The sequence below is a fragment of the Trachurus trachurus genome (assembly GCF_905171665.1).
Source record: "Trachurus trachurus genome assembly, chromosome: 14".
NCBI classification, from domain to species: domain Eukaryota; kingdom Metazoa; phylum Chordata; class Actinopteri; order Carangiformes; family Carangidae; genus Trachurus; species Trachurus trachurus.
In genome coordinates this window covers 27919-48872 of record NC_139903.1, presented here as the reverse complement: position 1 = coordinate 48872, position 20954 = coordinate 27919, and the positions used below count along the sequence as shown (strand labels likewise).

Sequence of the window (20954 nt, the reverse complement as noted above, 5' to 3'; positions counted from 1 at the left end):
CTTTTACTTCCTGTGAGGAGAGACGATTATTATTAATTAATAACAAGATAAGAGATCAGATTACACTTTATTGTCAGATCACTCTGAAATGTGTCTTGTGTCCCCATGACGTCCAAGGTTTCACACAAATAACAAAATACCAAAAACATACATTTACAAAAAGCATAAATGTTTCCCTCAAAGGTCACATTTAAAGAAAAACACACACTACCTCCTAACTCCATTCACAACATAAACCAACATTACAACGTGTGTTTGGTGCAACAGCCAGAGCTCAGTCTGTATGAACCAGAGGGACAGAAGAGTTCCTCAGCCTGTTCAGTCTCTAAACCTCCTGTTTGATGGCAGCAGCTGATATTATTATTATTATTATTATTATTATTATTATAATAATGAGATGTGAGCTCTTGACTGACTGGTTGTCTTGTTTCTCCTCAGACGTCATCGTCCCGTTCTGCTGCTGCAGGTTGAACCAGCGTCGACCGACAGGAAACCAGTCGTTCCTCCTCCAGTCGTCTTCGCTCCTCGCTGCGCCGACCCCCCGTCACCATGGCGACGGCGCTAGCCAGCTTCGGTAAGATGCTGCTGCGGCGGCGAGCCCTGGACTGCTCTGGAGAGGAGACCCGGTTCGCCCGCTGCCTGTCCACCCTGGACCTGATCGCCCTCGGCGTGGGCTCCACGCTGGGCGCCGGCGTGTACGTGCTGGCCGGAGAGGTGGCGCGGGAGAAGGCCGGCCCCGCCATCGTGCTCTGCTTCCTCATCGCAGCGCTCTCCTCCATGCTCGCCGGACTCTGCTACGCCGAGTTCGGCGCCCGCGTCCCCAAGACCGGCTCGGCTTATCTCTACAGCTACGTGACGGTCGGAGAGATCTGGGCCTTCATCACCGGCTGGAACCTCATCCTCTCCTACGTCATCGGTCAGTTACACCACACTGACCCTAACCCTAACCCTAACCCCCCTAACCCTAACCCTAACCCCCCTAACCCTAACCCACCACACTGACCCTAACACTCACACTCAGCTGCAGCAGCTACATCTTTATAAACATTATTTAACATATAGAAGTACAGGAATTAACTTGTTTTAGATCAAATACATCCCTAACTTTATTAATTAGTCTTCTACTCTTTGAATGAAAACAGTTTGAATCTCTTCTCCTCTGATGCACAACATTCATTTTCTTTTTTTTCTTTTTTTAATTAACGGTTTTTATTGATTCCACATATCAGTATTTAACATTTCACATATACAATTTTCCAACGGTTTACAACAACTTCTCCACCAGGGAGCAGAGACAGAAAGTTACCGTAGAGGAAATCTGAAGAAATAAAACAAACACTTTTTCACATCTCTCTTGCATCGTCACTTTTCTACAACCTTCATTTTCAGTGTGATTTCCTGCTGAGTGTTTCTCTGAGTGTTTCTCTGCTGTGTTTACTAATCTAACTATGTGTTATTGTGTCCGTTGCCATAGGAACGGCCAGCGTGGCGCGGGCCTGGAGCTCGACCTTTGACAACCTGGTGGAGCAGAAGATCTCCGGCTTCTTCAAGGCCTCCATGTCCATGAAGGTGCCGGGCCGCGTGCTGGCCGAGTACCCCGACCTGTTCGCCCTCATCCTGGTGCTGCTGCTCACTGGTAGGTTTAACTGGCTTTAACCGGCTCTAACCGGCTCTGACCGGTTCTAACTGGTCCTTATCTCTGTGGTTCTGACCGGCTTCATGACCCTGACCTGCTCAGCTTCACTCAGTTTAGTTTGTGTCAATCTGCACTTTCTCCAACCCACTGACAACAATTAGAGTCATTTCCAACCATCTCATACCGGTCCAACCTCTAACCTCTAACCGGTTGTAACCGGTACTAACCGGTCCAACCGAACCCTCGGCCCGTTACCTCTCCGGTTCTGACCGGCTTAATGAGAGGATGGAGGAAACAGATCCTCAGTCTCCTTCTCACATGTTTTAGTTTCACTCTTCAGATGTTGTTTCATTTTTTCAAGATGCTTCAGCAGTTTCTTCACTAAATTCAGCATCGTATCAACAATTCATTCAGCTCATTCAGCTTCCAGCTTTCAGCGGTATTTCCTTCAGGAATAAGTTCTCTAGTCTTTAATGTGTTTTATCTGTTCTTATGTGTTTACTATGGAAACTGCTGCTGTCTGTCTTTAGAATCATTGTCTTGTTTTTATTAGGCAAGACAAGGCAATTTTATCTGTATAGCCCGTTTTTACCACCAGTTTGTCTCAAAGGGCTTTACATGGCATCATAACAACATCCTCTGTCCTTAGACCCTCACATCCACTGAGGAAAAACTCCATGGAAAACCCTTTTAACAGGGAAAACCAGGAGAAAGCTCAGGGTGAGCAACAGAGGAGGGATCATCACCCTATTTGTGCTGTAAACAACGTGACGAGAGAACAAACAGCTTCTCGCTCCGAGATGAACCAGGTTTTTAATCAAAGTGACGATGACATGAATGTAATGTTACCCCCCCCCCCCCCCCCCCCCCCTCAGGTCTGCTGGCGTTCGGAGTGAGTGAATCAGCTCTGGTGAATAAGATCTTCACCGGCATCAACCTGGTGGTTCTGGGCTTCGTCATCGTGTCCGGCTTCGTAAAGGGCGACGCCGCCAACTGGAACCTGACGGAGAGCGACTACATCGGCTTCAAGAACCGCTCCAACGCCAGCTCACCGCCACCGTCAGTCTAACATCTAACCTTTACTCCTTTACTCTGTCTGAATCTGTGTTTTAGTTTAGTTTATTATCACAGGACAGTGCAGCTACAACACCATTAATCACTTTTAGAGCAGAGAAGAGATGGTTGTACCAGATTTAGCCACTAGGGCTCATTTCCATCTGTAGCCCCAACATAAAACTCACAATACAGATCACAGTAAAATACAGGAGGAACCCAGGACACAGGTGAACTCTTGAACAGCACAGAGGCAACACACACAGCGCCGCACAAGTAGCCACGTGGACAACAGAGGGACAACAATGAAAACACAGACACACATCTCCTCATTCAGAGTGGAGGAACACACAACACCAAGAAAGAAATTGTAGGCAAAGTGCAAAGTGCTTCTAGCAGCAAGATGTTGGTTGTCATACACCAGAGATGTCAAACTCAATTTAGTTCAGGGGCCACAAACAGCACAATTTAATCTCAAGTGGGCCGGACCAGTAAAATAATAGCATAATAACCTTTAAATATATCTAAAAAAAACTGAAATTTTCCTCTGTTTTGGTACATTAATAAGATGTTTTACAGTTACTGAACTATCCTTTTACAAAACATATTATGAACCACCTGAAATTTCTTGATTAAAACATGTGCAATTTCAAATTTTCGCACTTATAGCAGCAAGATGTTGACTGTCATACACTGTTGTTGTTGTTGTTGTTGTTGTTGTTGTTGTTGTGTAACGAGCGTCTGTCTGTGTCTCTCCTCCTTCAGGATTCAGGAGGAGTTCGGCGTCGGCGGCTTCGCTCCCTTCGGCCTCAGTGGGATTCTGTCGGGCGCTGCCACCTGTTTCTACGCCTTCGTGGGCTTCGACTGCATCGCTACGACCAGTGAGTGGCTTCGTTCAGAAAAACCTGTTTCTTCTCCTTCAGACCTGTGGGATGAAGTTGTTTGGTTTGAGGGAGCCAATCACAGAACAGGAGAGGGGGAGGGGGGGGGGGGGGGGGGGGGCAGCAAGAAGATGACGACTCACCGAAGCGACTTTGTTGACAGCTTGTCGATCCAACATGGCGGCAGACGCTTTACCGTTAGAACGTGTTTTAAGTCGTTTAGACGACAGTTTATTTAGAAAGAAGAGCAGCGTTTAACGAGTGGATTTCTGTCGCTCTACATACGTCATGGGGTTGATTGATCTGATTGGCTATAAGCTACGTACAGACACATTGATAGACGTTCGTAGCGTCCAATCAACAGCTCTGGGCTTTAGTAAACGACGCTTCAGATACGGAACGATGAACGAGTGGTTTGAAATGTTCCACTGTGTTTTAATGTGATTTATTTAATGTGAAGCTCCGTGGTCGACCTGGTGGTTTATAAGCTGCTCTATGAATAAACGTGACCTTTGACCTCTGACCTCTGACCTTTGACCTTGGTCTCCTCCAGGTGAAGAGGCCAAGAACCCGATGCGCTCCATCCCCGTGGGCATCGTGGCCTCGCTGCTCATCTGTTTCTTCGCCTACTTCGGCGTGTCGGCGGCGCTGACGCTGATGATGCCGTACTACGAGCTGAACACGGACAGCCCGCTGCCCGAGGCCTTCAGCCACGTGGGCTGGGCGCCGGCGCGCTACATCGTGGCCGTGGGCTCGCTCTGCGCTCTCTCCACCAGGTGAGACCGGACCCGACTAGTTTCTGTTTACACTTTATTTATTTTAGACTTTATTTGTTTGCACATAAAACAAAACATTTATATTTAAAATAAAACAAAACATTTATTTACTATCTCTCTTACTAGTAAGTAAATAATAATCACACACCTTGTGCAAGCTATAGACCAGAGCGGCATCTCTATGCAAATGAGAATGACTGATGCATCCTGGGTAATTTAGGGGCAGCGCCCGGCATTTTTACATTGCACTCAGTGGCTTTTTGTGTTTTGATGGAGCGTAGACTAACTAACAATCAATTTGAATGTTTTATTTTGTGTTTCTTTTGTAGCACTATGTCTCATAATTATTCTGACTCCCTCTTTGAAACCCACCGTTCACGCTATCTTGAAAAATTACAATGAATGAATCTACGGTATGCTCCTTTAGCCTCCCACAATGATCAATGACTCCACACAGTGGCCAGAAATGTCTGAGCCAGACATCTACACGTATTTGGTGGAATCACCGGGAGGTTTTGGCTCAGTGTTGTCTGTAAACAGCCTGTTAATAGACAACTTTTTGTTAGTTAGTTTGTTAAGCCAGTTAGGCTGAACTTTTCAATGGAGGGATGCCGGGCGCTGCCCCTAAATTACCCAGGATGCATCAGTCATTCTCAGATGCCGCTCTGGTCTATAGAAATAACAAAAAATTTAAAAAAGAAAGGAGAAAAAAAAAGAAAAATAGGGGAAAGATGTTGGTAGTAAAAATAAAAGTAGTAGTAATGATAACAACACTAAATAAATAAATAACCTCTGTCTGTCCGTCAGCCTGCTGGGGTCGATGTTCCCGATGCCGCGCGTCATCTACGCCATGGCCGAGGACGGGCTGCTGTTCCGCATCCTGTCACGCATGAACGAGCGCACCAAGACGCCGCTGCTCGCCACCATCGCCTCGGGCATCGTCGCAGGTAAACGCACTGTTTTAACCCTGTGTGTCTTTGTTTCTTAGTGTCGACACTAGGGGTGGGAGGAAAAAATCTATTTACATAAATATCGCATTATCCTTTTTGACGATTTTTAAATTGATTTTTTTTTAGATTTTTTTTAAATATTGTGCAATGTGCATTTGTTCGCCTTTTTTTACATCCAGAGAGTCCAGGTTTTGAAAAGGGTTTAAGTTCACTTTATAATGGAGTATGTTAATTTATAGGCTCCTACTGTATTTGTGTACAGATAAATGTTAAAAATGCTAAAGACAAAAAAAAAATCGAGAGAATCGGCAATATCGTAGAATCACAATTTAAATCAAATCGCCATCCAAAAAAGAATCGAATCGGGAGAAAAGCGTATCGTCCCAGCCCTAGTGGACACGTTGTTGTTGCTCCTGTGTAACTGACATGTGGTCTCCGCTCAGCTCTCATGGCGTTCCTGTTCGACCTGGCTGCTCTGGTCGACCTCATGTCCATCGGGACTCTGCTGGCCTACTCCCTGGTGGCCATCTGCGTCCTCATCCTCAGGTGAGCTCACTCCCCTGAACACAGCAGCAGCAGCAGCAGCGATGGAAGAGAATAATATAATATATGTAATATAAAGAGAGTGAATATTAAATTAAATCCTCCAGCAGCAGCGATAGAAGAGAAGAGTGAATATTAAACAGCAGCTCAGGACTCGTTCGTCTCAGAGTCTGAACCAGAGGAGAGGAGTTTTATTAAACTCGTCTCCTCTGGTTCTGTTGTTGCTGTTGAACAGAAGGAAAGAGTCGATCCAGAGCAGCTTCACTCACCAGTTTAACCAGCACCATTTAACTTCTGATAAATAAATGTGTAGCTCCGCCCACAGACTGTTTATAGCAGCGGTTCCCAACCTTTTTTGGCTCATGACCCCGTTTTGACATCACAAATCAACCTCAATCAACACACGCAAGCTCAGATACGCTGCATTTTATTTGAACTCGATTTATATTTCTGAGAAAGTGAAAGTATCGAATACAGTTGTTTAAGATCATCTGTGGTGTTTTTAATCATAATTTTAAAAAGGAAAAATAATTAGTTAAAAAAACATTTTTATCAGAATGTTTTTTTATATCAATTACTAGACATTTCAGGTGACCCGACCCCAAGGTTGAAAAACACTGGTATTTAGGCTCCGCCCCTTTCCTCGACTCAGTCACAGTTCTCATCAGACCCAACAACACGCTGATAATTACCCCTGGTGAGTCCGGCTGCATCCGGTCTGAGCTTCAACACCGCGGGTCGGACCGGGTCGGGTCTTAATGTTCAGGCCCGTTGAGAACTGCAGCAGGAATGAAGCAGCTTAGAAAGGACTCAAACAGGCGATCGTGGGCTTTGTTCATTCACAAGAACTTGTAGAAGATGGAGTCTCAGTTAGAAGTCGGGTCTGTTTCTGTTTCTGAGGCTTTTATGTATGAACTCAGACTGGATCAGACCGGTCCAGAACATTCACAGTGTCTATCCACCACTTTCAGGAGAATGATGCTGGGTGTGGCCATGACGACATTCCACCGTTCCTGTATTGTTGACAGCATCGACTGGTTGATTGACATCGGCTGTGACGACTTTATTTATAATCATCACGTAGTTTTAATGAGAACAATACGGACGAGGTTTTAGCTTTATGTCACATTTTCACGTCACTATATCACCGTTGTGACTACTCTGATGTTTATGAAGTCTATAAAACGAATTGTTGAACGAACATTTTAGATTAGCTGGGCTAACCGTTAGCTGTTAGCCGTTAGCAGTGTCAATAAACAATAACTCAATAAACAGCCCAGCGGATATCCTAGTTCCAACATGACTGAGCTAACTGGAGTAGTTTCATGTCGTGTCCCACAACGGGAGGGTTTTAACAGCTGACGTCCTGATGTTAGCTTAGCTACTGCTGTTAGCTGTCAGCAGCAGCAAAGCTAACAATTACGATAACCATGACTAATTACAGAAACGTGCACACAGAAATAGTAATGTTTGTTCAATAATTAGTTTTATAGACTTAACAAACATCAGATTTAGTCAAAACGGTTTTGGCAGCCCAGAGCCCCCACATTTGGTACCTAATACCGGTGGCTAACGCTACCAGTTAGCCGCTAACGCTACCAGTTAGCAGCTCGCTAGAACTGGTGGCTAACGCTACCAGTTAGCCGCTAACGCTACCAGTTAGCAGCTCGCTAGAACTGGTGGCTAACGCTACCAATTAGCCGCTAACGCTACCAGTTAGCCGCTTGCTAGAACTGGTGGCTAACGCTACCAGTTAGCCGCTAACGCTACCAGTTAGCCGCTCGCTAGAACCGGTGGCTAACGCTACCAGTTAGCCGCTCGCTAGAACGCTACTAAAACCAACTTCCGTTGTGGTGTGACGCAATGGATCATGGGAAAATAAAGTGGTGTATCAGAGGTCAGAGGTCACTAACCCCCCTCCCTCCCCTCAGGTACCAGCCCGGCTCTCTGACCTCGTCCAGCCAGATGGAGAAGCTGATGGAGCAGGCCGAGGGGGAGAAGCTGGCGGTGAGCGGCGGCGACAGCGGCGACGAGTACGGCGTGGAGGCGGAGGAGCGGCCGCTGCGCGAGGCCTTCACGCCGCGGCTGCTGTTCGTCCCCAGCGGGAAGACGCCCACGCAGACGTCAGGGACCATCGTCTACGCCACCACCGCCATCATCTGTGAGTCTGAGCAGCGGGTGGAGAATAACATGAGACTGTGACTAGTAGGAAGCATTAGAGAGAACACACTAATCCATATTCACTCACAAAGAAACATTGCCAACTAACATGCAGAAAAAATTTGAAAAAAAGAGAAAGTCATTATAACTTAAAAGGAACAGAGATATTTAACAAACCGAGATTCAGAACTAAACTGAAGGAACATTTGATTGAAGTGTTTATTTTGAATATGAAAATAAAATAATAAAAAAAGAGAATAAGACAAAACATTTAAACATGAGATATACTGTAGAATACATATTCGAAAAGGAGTGAGAAGAAGTAAAACTTACGAACTCCCACCCCCTCTCCTTATATATGACTAACTAAGATCCTTGTCTAAACATATCTTATGTTACAAAATCATGAATAAAATTTACTTATACTTACTTATACAAACATACATACACATGCCCACATACAGATACATACACAAACACACGCGCACATACAGTACATACAAAAACACTGTATCTCTGTGAGAGGAGTCAGTTTAAGGAACAGTCTGAACAAAGAAGCTAGATCAAACAGTATATTTAAAAAAAACTGTTCTACTTCCTACTTCTCTTTGCTTGGATGTATATTATGTAATTTGTGAGTTAATTCTTTGTAACAAGGGGTAGACAATACAAGTTCGCTTCTTTCTGCTCCCTTTCATTCAAGAGTTACAGTATTGTCTTTTTTTGTTTTGTTTTTATGCTCGATAAATGAAATAAATAAATAACTAAACTTAGACTAACCCAGATGTCTGGTTGCAGCGGTTCTGATCACGGTTCTGTGCGTGGTGCTGGCCAACTGCCTGTCGGCGCTGCTGGACGGACATCCGGCGGTGCTGGTGCCCGTGCTGCTGCTGCTGCTGCTCTGTGGCGTCTGCCTCGTCATCATCGTCCGCCAGCCGCAGAGCAAGGAGGCGCTCACCTTCAAGGTAACACACACACACACACACACACACACACACTTCAAGGTAACACACACACACACACACACACACCTCTCGTCTCTGTCCGTCCGTCCTTTAAGCCATGGTCCAACGCACCCTAACACCGAGTTAGACCCCCCCTGGAGAGATGAAGTCTGCTAACCGCTAGCTTCTCCAGTTGTAGCAACTTTAGCAATGACGGTACCATAACAAACAGCGCAGTATACGGATCCACTATCCACCGATCAAAAAGCCACTTACAGCCACAAATAATGCTCAGAACAGCACCAAACGTCATCAACAGTACCAACAGGGTTCCATCCCATAATACGAGGCATCAAACATCTGTTAGCTTAGCCTGGTTTCTATTGGAAAGAGACGAAAACAACTCACCCACTCTGCTCCAGTTATACGCTATGCAGCAACTTTCTGTGTCCAGCATAGAGTCCAGGTGCTGACAACACAGGTCCAAGGCCGACTGGCAGCACAAACATCTGGTTTCAGCACAAACATCTGTACTGTACTGTTGATGCCGTTTGGTGCTGTTCTGAGCATTATTTGGGCTGTAAGTGGCTTTTTGATCGGTTGCGCGTGGATCCGTATACTGCGCTGTTGTTATAGTGCGGTTCTAACGGATGTGCACTCACTCCACCCATAAAAGACGTGCTAACCAACCCGCCAAGCGGTTGTCAACCTCTTGGTGAAGAGGTTAGCATCGTCGCCTCCGATGCGGGAGGTCGTGGGATCGAACCCCACCTAGGGCAGGCCGTGAGAAACACAACGCAGAGGGCCAGATATGACATCAGCTACACGGTCATTGCTAAAGTTGCTACAACTAGAGAAGCTAGCGGTTAGCAGACTTCATCTCTCGAGGGGGGGTCTAACTCGGTGTTACGGTTTACGCCGGAATATCCCTGTTAAAAGTAGCCTATAAATCTATCTGCACCCTAGCGGCAGTAAATCTCTTTGCTCCGTAGGTGGGTCTAGAAACGAGCCGTAGGAACTTTTTGAGTCTGGAACACCGTTTGTGTTCACCAATCACAGCGCTCTATCTGTTTAGAGAGTCGTTGGGCGGCTTAACACCATGACGACATACATTTTAATTGGCTTGTCAGGCTAACGTCATCCTGCTCTTTGCTCTGATTGGTCGTAGCGCTACCCTATTGGTGCAGAGGCAGTTTGAAAGACAGCCTTCATCCCCCTGGACTGAGCTGAGGTCTACCGCTCGTTGACACACTAGACATGTTCATGATGTAGTCTGGTGCGTCAGGATAGGTTAAAAGGGTTTTCCATGGAGTTTTTCCTCAGTGGATGTGAGGGTCTAAGGACAGAGGATGTTGTTATGATGGGATGTGAAGCCCTTTGAGACAACCTGGCGGCTATACTAATAAAACCCCTCTCTCCCCCCCCCCCCCCCCCCCCCAGGTGCCCCTGCTGCCCTGGCTGCCCCTCTTCAGCGTCTTCGTCAACATCTACCTCATGATGCAGCTGGACCTGAGCACGTGGTGCCGCTTCGCCGTCTGGATGATCATCGGTACGTTTAAAAACCCTTTAACCCTTTAACCCTTTAACCCTTTAACCCTTTAACCCTTCACCTTCTGCTGCTTCTGCTGTTTAAAACCCTTTAACCCTTCACCTTCTGCTGTTTAAAAACCCTTTAACCCTTTAACCCTTCATCTTCTGCTGCTGCTGCTGTTTAAAAACCCTTTAACCCTTCACCTTCTGCTGTTTAAAAACCCTTTAACCCTTCACCTTCTGCTGCTGCTGCTGTTTAAAAACCCTTTAACCCTTCACCTTCTGCTGTTTAAAAACCCTTTAACCCTTCACCTTCTGCTGTTTAAAAACCCTTTAACCCTTCACCTTCTGCTGTTTAAAAACCCTTTAACCCTTCACCTTCTGCTGTTTAAAAACCCTTTAACCCTTTAACCCTTCACCTTCTGCTGCTTCTGCTGTTTAAAAACCCTTTAACCCTTCACCTTCTGCTGCTTCTGCTGTTTAAAAACCCTTTAACCCTTTAACCCTTCACCTTCTGCTGCTTCTGCTGTTTAAAAACCCTTTAACCCTTCACCTTCTGCTGTTTAAAAACTCTTTAACCCTTCACCTTCTGCTGCTTCTGCTGTTTAAAAACCCTTTAACCCTTTAACCCTTCACCTTCTGCTGCTTCTGCTGTTTAAAAACCTTCTGCTTCCTCACGCTGCACCGCCACCACCGCCGCCGTGATGTCATCACCGTGGTAACGTCCTGTTGTTGTTGTTGTTGTTGCAGGCTTTGCCATCTACTTCCTGTACGGGATCCACCACAGCAGCGAAGGCGCCAACCGGTCGTCTCCACGGCGATACGAGCCGGCGCTGCAGAGCAAGAGCCCGATCTACCGAGGAGCGCCGGACGACAGCGACATGGAGGCAGCAAGCAGCCCCTGATGCCCCTGATACCCCCTGATCCCCCTGATACCCCCCTGATACCCCTGATACTAGGCCTGTAACGATACACCAAAGTCACGATTCGATTCGTATCTCTATTTCTGACCCACGGTTCGATACATGATTCGATTCAATCCGAATTTTATTAAGGTTAAAAAAAGAAGATATTTTGAGAGCAAAAACTGGATTAGATTATTTATTATAACAACAATATATAACATTAACAATTATAACTAGGGCTGCCCCCAAATAGTCGACCCAAAAAAACATTATTCAATTCAATTGTATTTATAAAGTGCATGCACAGGGCAAACTCAATGCGCTTTACAATAGTTACGCAATTATAATACAATGCCATTTAGCCGACCAAAATCTCATTGGTCGATTGGTCGCAGGAAAAAAAGAAAAACATTTGGAGCCGTGTTTTGTCAAAATTAAGTCAAAATCAGTATGACTGAACTGTGAAAGGCTGTAGGGCTTTTAATTTGAAGGGCCAGATACAGGAAGTCGTGACACACACTGTTGTTTTTTACACGGCACGGCAGGTCCGGTTCCTACTACTTTTTTTTTTCAAGACTTTAGACGTTTCTGGTTTGGAGATGTAGCTACGTAGCCTAGCACCGCTGTTTTCACCGTTTAGCGGCCGCTGCTCTGAGTCCCTAACCTGTGTTTACTGGGGATAAACGGGCGTAACGGTAAAACCCGACCGACTTGTTCAAACTAATCAACGTGTCCAACAGAAAAAATGCAACTAAAAACGCTACGGAGCGTGGGAGTGGGTGAGTCGCGGTTCTGCCGTTTCATTGGCGACACAGCTTCGTGTCTTAGAGTCGCGGTTTCGGTTTCGACACGTGTATCGTTACAGGCCTAACTGATACCCCAGATACCCCCAGATACCCCTGATACCCCAGATACCCCCTGATACCCCACTGAGACCACACACATGTTACCTCTGACTGGAGGCTGATGAACTTGACAGAACATCTGGAGACTTTAACCCTTTAACCTCTAACACGCTGTCGACGAACCGACCAATCGGTTCTCTCCTTCAACACGCTGTCGACGAACCGACCAATCGGTTCTCTCCTTCAACACGCTGTCGACGAACCGACCAATCGGTTCTCTCCTTCAACACGCTGTCGACGAACCGACCAATCGGTTCTCTCCTTCCCGTCTGAAGCCGTTACCTGGAAACATGTTACACTTGAGCTGTTGTTTATTACTGAGACTAAATATCTGATCCAATATAACAAGGTCTTAGACTCATCGGTCCATTAAAAACACTACGCCCATCCCATAATAGTCCTAACACGATATGAAGTGAGTTAATGTTGTGGCCTTCGGTTCAGACTGAACCAGGAAACAGGAAGGAACTCGTTCCTCTGATTGGGCAGAGGTTTCTCCTTCAGGCTAATGCATCTTCATCTTCATCTTCATCTTCATCTTCATCTTCATCATCATCATCGTCACCATCGTCATGGTTACCACTACACCCGTTTCCTTGTGAAGAGACCAGAAGGTTTTCTTCACAAAGGTTCTTGTTTAGTTTCAATTGAAACTTGTTCTTTGCAGCTTCGTCTGTTTTATTTTTATTTTTACTGCTGTATTATTATATTTCACCTTTTCTCATAGAACTGTTAATATTTAAATGTTTATAGTATTTGTTGGTCTGGGATAGTTTTGTTTTGTTTTGTTTGTGTTTTTTGTTTTTGCCTTTTCATATCAATCTCTAATTGTAGATTTTCATCTCTTTTAATCTTCTCATGTACAGGTTGTTGCGTTGTTGTTTTACTGTCTTTTGTTTTTCTTCGTCCCCAAACGGTTTAATCTTTGGGCGAGTAACGACCGCTTAAAGTCGGTCTCTAAATTGTGTAATTGTAAAAGTTTTCTAACCCCCCCCAGAGTTATTATTCTAACTTATTGTCCATAGCAGCTTACGTTTGTGTAGGAAGTGTTTTACTGTAGCGTGTACAGTAACTGTTTAAAACAAAGACCTGGAGAGAAACGAGACGATGAGGAACTTTGGACCCGAAGACGTTCGATGCTGCTGAACCGGACCAGAGGCTCAGACACGAGTTCACCTGAAGCATCGATGTGAAGCGTCGATGTGAAGCGTCGATGTGAAGCGTGAAGCGTCAATGTGTAGCCGGTCGGATCGGTCTACGACCTGGTCGGATCGGCCTATGACCTGGCGCCTGCAGCGGCTCGGTGGCTGATTCCCTGTGAGTCGGTCAGTGATGCAGGTGCATTGTGGGTCAGTGATGCAGGTGCATTGTGGGTAACGTGGTTGTTGAGGCGTCGGCTCACATCTCTGCCTTCAGCCCTCGTGCCTTTCCAACATGGCCGTGATGTCACCTCCCTCCTGCTGTGTCGCCACGGCAACAAGTGTTTTATATTGTACATACGACTGTCATGTATAAAATGTATTTTCAGTATTTTCTTTTTCTTTTTCTTTCTGTTTTTTAATAAAACATGATTCATGCCGACAGCGTCGTCTCTTCCTGACGTCACCAACAGGTTTTACTCTGAGGCGCCGTGACTCACTAAAGGAACATGCCAACAAGTTTCAGCACGACTTCAACCTTCAGGCTGTTTCTCTGTTTGCACCACAACTAGAATCTTAACCTTCACTCCAGTACAACGTGTGTTACAGTCGACTCCACTGAGTCATTATAATCCTACATTCTCTCTCTTGGTAGAAACAGTTTAACACCTAAAAATCTGCAACTTGGCTCAAATGATTAAAATGTGTTGTAAGGAGGAAACAAAGTCCCATTGTTGCTGTTTCAGTCGGTTCACTGGACAAACGACACAAAATGTCTAAATTATTGTTCTGTGTCGTTTCTCACTGAGATTTGAACTTTGGAAAAAACTTTCAGTCAAAATAAAAAACCATGGGAATAGTCTGTTCTCAGGCTCCTCACTCTTTACATTCTCACTACAATAAGAGCCATTTAATATATAATGTGTATAATAACCATATAGAAAATACAAAACTAATAGTGCAGTAAAAACAAGTAGAAACACATATAAATAAACTCTTTAACACCTGAGTCCAAATCTGGTTTATTAGAACTAATGTGATACCTGATTAAACACCAACACACACACACACAAAGGCATCTTAAGCCCCGCCCTCTTGTCCACCAGTCAGGTGCTGGTTTGATTTATTTCCCTTGTAAAATGCACTTTGTTCATATTTGTGTTGTCTCCTTTATGTGAATATAACTGTACAATCTATTTGTGTTTTATGTTGTAGCTCTTTGAGTTTCCTTCGGCAGGAAATGTGCAACATAAATACATCGTCTTCTTCTTCTTCTTCTTCTTCCGTGAAGTCTCCACAGCTTCTCGTTGTGAAACCGTCTCAACATTTCAACATGAAGCCGCTCCCTTCACGTGTCTCACTGCAGCCGCTTCTCACCACGGTGTCGCCCCCTGCTGGTCACACTCAGTATTACACCCACTGTTCACCTGACACACACACACACACACACACACGACATTAGGCTTCTACGGTGTCGTGGGAACAAAGCCTTCAGACTGGAATAATCTTCCTTTAAATTTACGCTCATTGACCTCTTTTCATAGGTTTAAATATTCTGTGTCTTCTTATTTTGAGTTCAATTGCACATGTTTCAGATGATTTATATCTTTTTCTTTTTTTTTACACTGTAATTTTTAATTTGAATATTATGTTATTATTTTACATTTCTCTTAGTTTATTTAGTTTATTGCTATGGCCATCTGCGGCCATCGAGAGGTTGTGTCCATTCTTGTACTCATTTCTTTTATGTCTGTGTTGATGTCTGTTGTCTTTGTTGTTGTATGTTTGTAGATTGTTGATTGTGTCTTGTCTCTTTTTGGTTTGTAATGTATTTTAGGACCCCCTCGAAAACGAGAGGATTCCTCTCAAGGGGTTTATCCTATTAAATAACATTTCTGAATGAAAAAGCGGAGCAGCAGAGTCTCTCACTGAGGATCAACGATGTGTGTTGATGTTTCCAGACATTTCTTATTGATGACTCTGACCAGTCGACTTCAGTCCGGTCGGGTTTAAATCAATTATTTACAGGTTGTGTAACGTGATGACAATGCACAGTTTAAATGTTAATATTCACAAGGTAAACACACACACACACACACACACACACACACACACACACACACAGGAGTGAGGACGGACAGGAAGTAGCTGCACGCTGAGGCCGAGGCTCCTCTTCCTCCTAAAGGCACCGGAGGAGACGCTGGCGCTCTGCAACCGCACTGATTATAGCACGTACGCATATGATGGGATGTATAGTATAAATGGACTGTGTGTGTGTGTGTGTGTGTGTGTGTGTGTGTGTGTGTGTGTGTGTGTGTGTGTGTGTGTGGAGCTGGCATCAGAAAGCATGAAGCACCAAAGTGTTCAATATTACAGACATGAAGTAAAGAATCACACAAATTAATTATGTGAGATATAGAAGCTAAATAAAACCTCTAATTGTTACTGTTTAAGTCATAACGACACATTTAGCAGCTGCAACAGAGAAACAGCTGCTCTAACCCTAAAACCCTAACCCCCCTAACCCTCTAACCCCCCTAACCCCCTAACCCCCTAACCCTCTAACCCCCCTAACCTCTAACCCTAACCCTCATCCAGGAGATTAGACAAGTCTCTGAGCGTTGGTCCGTTATTATCTAGTAAGATAATAACTAATAACCCTTCAGGTATTACCCTACCTTAACCTTATTACCCTATTACCCTACCTTAACCTTATTACCCTATAACCCTACCCTAACCTTATCTCTCTACCCTAACTGCTGCAGTCTGAAGTCGTCTTCTCGGGGCTCTCTCTGGCCGACACGGTGCTAACTCCGTTTATTGCTGAATCGGTTCACGGAGCAGAGGCCATGTGATTGACAGGTGCTGACGGAGGTTTGATGTCATCGTTTGCCTCATTAATATGAAAATATATGCAGCAAGGCACAACCGAATCTAATCCAATCACCTCCTGCACACGTAGAAGCAGCTGGGTGGGGGTGAATTTCCTACTGTTTCTAATATCTGTGTTCTTGAGTGATTGTGTTATTGTGAAAATAAAAAATGAGGCCAATCGAACTGTTATTATCCAAATAAGAGGGTTAGGAAAGGAATAATATGTCTCACTTTATTCACATTATTGTTTTTTATTCACTGTAATATTGAACACACTGAGGTTCCATACAAAAGACGTTGAGGTTGTCTCACTGTGGTGATGTCATCAGCCCATAATGACCATTACTGTGATGTCATCAGCCCATAATGACCATTACTGTGATGTCATCAGCCCATAATGACCATTACTGTGATGTCATCAGCCCATAATGACCATTACTGTGATGTCATCAGCCCATAATGACCTACACTGTGTTTTCCTTTCAACCAATGAACCATTCGATGTGCAAACTCTTTGTCCAGCATTGAAACACATAAAAGTCAAACTTTGGTTAATTTCCTCCAACCTCTCGTGTAATAATGAATTCAGCCACCTGGATTTTAGTGCAGTGAAGCCAGTGAAGGTCTCCGTCTGTCTTTGGATGTGGTACATATGTTGCCTCCCTAGCTGGATAGCCAGGGAGACTGTAGTCGTAGTCTGTGGTAAGAATAAAGGAGATACACGTTGTGCTGGTGTTAACTTCACGGCAGCAGGATTTATTCTTCCTGTTTACATGAAAATCCTAACTTCAGGTATCAACATCGCTACAGAATCATGAAAGCTAATGGCCTGAGCTTCAGTCCCATTATTATCAGATGGCCATTTTTATAGTATTGAATCACACAACAAATTGTTCACATATTCATCTGTCTTACAACACTCTGTTGTTTAAAGCAGAAGTGAGTGATATATTTGTGTTAATATAAGTCTTAAATAGTTGTATCTTCCGACAGCAATCACTTACATAGAGTGTTTGGACTGAAACACGGGTCTGTCAGTCACTCTGCTCTGCTCTGAGCCGAAGAGAAAACATTTATCGTATCCTACAGTTTTTATCCAATGAGGAGAGAGAACGGCATGCAGGGCTGTGTGTGCAGCCAAGGAATGCGCGTGAATGTGGTGACGTAGCGACGAGGACTGTTATGGTGCGTTCAAGGAAACTCGTATTTTTCCGACCGTGAAGTGGTACCAGTTCGATCTGGTACGAGTTCACAGGTCAGAAGTTACGAGTGGCCGTTATAGTGACTTTCACCGGTAAAACAGGTCGGAAAAACACGAGTGGGTTGCCTGGAACGCTACAAAGTCGTAAGTTGTGACTTGAAGCTGTAATTTACGATTTCAAAAGCCTGCCTGGAACGCAGCATTAGCGAAAACGACCGGATCACTCACTTCTGCTTTAACTCGGACACATTGAGTAAATACATTTTTAACTATTAATCAGAGACATTTTATCATGTTCTCTAATCCATATCTTTTATCATCATTAAATAATAAATTAATTTGGTTTTAACAAGTTTTTAACCAACACTGTTTCTTCAATATTATGAAATTACCTTTTTAACATATCAGGCTGTATAATCTACTTGTGTCCATGTTTTCCTGAACCAATCATGAACAACATTAGGCTACATTCTTTTCATACACATATTTTCTCATCACAACTATATTCTTCATACATTCACACGAGCAATGGCACTGCACTTCAGAATAGCATTTCCTGGTTTTGGCAATAACCCACACATATTCATTCGGCTACAGATAAAACCAGATAATCACATATTGCAGGAGAACAGATTCATTAATAAAGTGCAGAACACACATAATGATTTCACAGGTTATTTTCCTGTTGTTCTGAGTCAACTCTCTTCACACACTACTATGCAGGTCCGCTTAGCATTAGCCAGTTAGCATACACAGCCGTCTCTCAATTCACAACAAACTCTCTCTATAACTCGTTACTTTTGCTCGTATGTACACAACTAAACCTCGAGTCGCATGTTTAACTCTTCACACATATCATGTACACCTGATTAAATGTATATTTACTGACCTGTGGTAAGAATAAAGGAGATACACGTTGTGCTGGTGTTAACTTCACGGCAGCAGGATTTATTCTTCCTGTTTACATGAAAATCTTATCCTACCACAAGCGCGATGCGCCACCTTGCGGCCTGAGTGTGTCATAGCAGTGTATTAGTCTGAGTGCAAGTGAATGCTGAAATGAATAAAAATAAATGAAAATGATATTTAATGATAATAAAAAGTGATAGTAGGGTGCCTGTTTTTCCTATCTATTTTCTCCTACTGTTTCTACTTATACCTATTGTTTCTAACTGTTTCCAGCCCTCTACACTTACATACATACAGAGTACGATGCATCATGAGCAGAGTGGCTCAGTCATATCTGGCCCTCTGCGTTGTGTTTCTCACGGCCCTCTGCCCTAGGTGAGGTTCGATACCACGACCTCCCGCACCGGAGGTGACGATGCTAACCTCTTCCCCAAGAGGTTGACAACCACTTGGCGGGTTGGTTAGCACGTCCTTATGGCTGCTTCTGGTGCTTCTGTGTCTGAACGGATCATCAATGAAGAGTCTGAAGTTTCCTCCTCCTCCTCCTCAACAATCCCAGGATGCTGCCTTCAAAGACTGTAGGGAAAAAAAGAGACAAATGACAGGAGCCGGTGCATATTCTCATTTGCCCAGGTCATAGTATTTCAAAGGAGGTTAAATGTAAAGCAACTGGACTTAGTTATTTGTCTAGGAAGACGTTTCACCTTCATCCAAGAGGCTTCATCAGTTCATGTAGCATCTGACCAGGCTGGGACTGGTCCAACTATCTGGTGTGGAGACTCACTATTTAACCTCTTGTGTGGGCGTTTCACAAGGGTGATGATGTCACTGGTTCCCTTTTTTTTTTTTTTTTTTTTTTGCTCCAAGTGCCAACGACAGTCGTTGGAGTGACAGTCGTTGGTGGGAAGTTGGTTTCGACTTCGTTAGTGCCCTATTGTGTTCTAACGAACTCCAACGAATAGCATGGGCTCCAACGACTGTCGTTAGAACACAATAGGGCACTAACGAAGTCGAAACCAACTTACCACCAACGACTGTCACTCCAACGACTGTCGTTGGCACTTGGAGCAAAAAAAAAAAAAAAGGGAACCAGTGACATCATCACCCTTGTGAACGCCCACACAAGAGGCTAAATAGTGAGTCTCCACACCAGATAGTTGGACCAGTCCCAGCCTGGTCAGATGCTACATGAACTGATGAAGCCTCTTGGATGAAGGTGAAACGTAATGTACATTAATAGTGTTATAACAGTATTATGTCAGTAGGACGATGATATCAGTATTCTGTCTTCAAATCTACTTTTATCACAAGAAACTTTATGTTAATGAAACTCAGTTTTAACTCATTAGTCAAATTACTTTCATCAACGTGTAGTTATGATGTCACTGAGGGTTCAGACAGACAGGTACCTGTCTGTCTGTCTGTCTGTCTGTCTGTCCAGACTGGGGGACAGAGGACAGAGGACACTAGGTACCTGTCTGTCTGTCCAGACTGGGGGACAGAGGACACTAGGTACCTGTCTGTCTGTCCAGACTGGGGGACAGAGGACAGAGGACACTAGGTACCTGTCTGTCCAGACTGGGGGACAGAGGACACTAGGTACCTGTCTGTCTGTCCAGACTGGGGGACAGAGGACACTTTGTACCTGTCTGTCTGTCCAGACTGGGGGACAGAGGACACTAGGTCTGTCTGTCTGTCCAGACTGGGGGACAGAGGACAGAGGACACTAGGTACCTGTCTGTCTGTCCAGACTGGGGGACAGAGGACACTTTGTACCTGTCTACCATAAGTTAGTGCCACTTAAGATTACAAGTAAAGCATACTTAATCAAGATATCTTTTTTAACTCAAAATATTTAGTCAACATTAATTAAAATTGTTGATGTAATCAGTTTCAACAATTTTTTTGAGTTAACTGAACTTATTAGGGTTTACAGTGTAAGAGGTCTAATGTTTTTTTTAATCATTGCTGTTCCATATATGCATTATTGACAAAGTTTTTCTGAAGAATTTTTTTATTGAGACCGGTTACTTTCATAATGGTCAATAACATATTCAAACCAACTCAGTCATGTTATAAGTCAATATCAATCTAAGATGATTTAACAGTACTTCATTCAACACAGTAGCCAGGTTAAAAGTAGTAGACAGAGAACAGCAGTGCCACACAAACTTATCAAATATCAAAATCTTTATTTTCACCTTGAAAGAGATAACACATTTCATCAGAGGCAACAAGGAAAAGAAACTTACAAACTGTAGTAAACATATAACAACATTTCATATCAAAAAAGAAACTTAGAACAGCCATACAAATTTCATCCAAGGCAATTAGGTAAAACCAACATATCATATCAAAAAGAGACTAGGGTTAGGGTTAGGGTTAGGGTAACCCTATCTATCTATCTATCTATCTATCTATCTATCTATCTATCTATCTATCTATCTATCTATCTATCTATCTATCTATCTATCTATCTATCTATCTATCTATCTATCTATCTATCTATCTATCTATCTATCTATCTATCTATCTATCTATCTATCTA

At 43.9% G+C, this 20954-nt stretch overlaps 2 protein-coding genes across 2 annotated transcripts in view; one reads left to right on the top strand and one right to left on the bottom strand.

The window, feature by feature from the left end:
* Positions 1–3609, bottom strand: part of cpeb4b (cytoplasmic polyadenylation element binding protein 4b) — a 197025-nt gene extending 193416 nt beyond the window's left edge. Inside the window, exon 1 of the mRNA XM_083986430.1 lies at positions 3595–3609. The gene's annotated coding sequence lies outside the window, so the exon portion shown is untranslated. The remainder of the gene's footprint in view (positions 1–3594) is intronic.
* Positions 519–13501, top strand: LOC310996911 (cationic amino acid transporter 3-like). Its single transcript, XM_083986442.1, has 11 exons — positions 519–916; positions 1475–1636; positions 2512–2695; positions 3455–3570; positions 4124–4346; positions 5154–5293; positions 5740–5842; positions 7771–8000; positions 8798–8964; positions 10384–10492; positions 11224–13501. The coding sequence occupies exons 1-11, from the start codon at positions 550–552 to the stop codon at positions 11376–11378; spliced, it is 1956 nt and encodes a 651-aa protein (XP_083842568.1). The 5' UTR covers positions 519–549; the 3' UTR covers positions 11379–13501.
* The last annotated feature ends 7453 nt before the right edge of the window (positions 13502–20954 follow it).

Bases quoted from the DNA above. Each gene is read 5' to 3' on its own strand.
- LOC310996911 (XM_083986442.1), top strand. From the start codon at position 550: ATGGCGACGGCGCTAGCCAGCTTCGGTAAGATGCTGCTGCGGCGGCGA. The intron at 917-1,474 runs GTCAGTTACACC...CCGTTGCCATAG, and splicing joins CATCCTCTCCTACGTCATCG to GAACGGCCAGCGTGGCGCGG. The intron at 8,965-10,383 runs GTAACACACACA...CCCCCCCCCCAG, and splicing joins AGGAGGCGCTCACCTTCAAG to GTGCCCCTGCTGCCCTGGCT.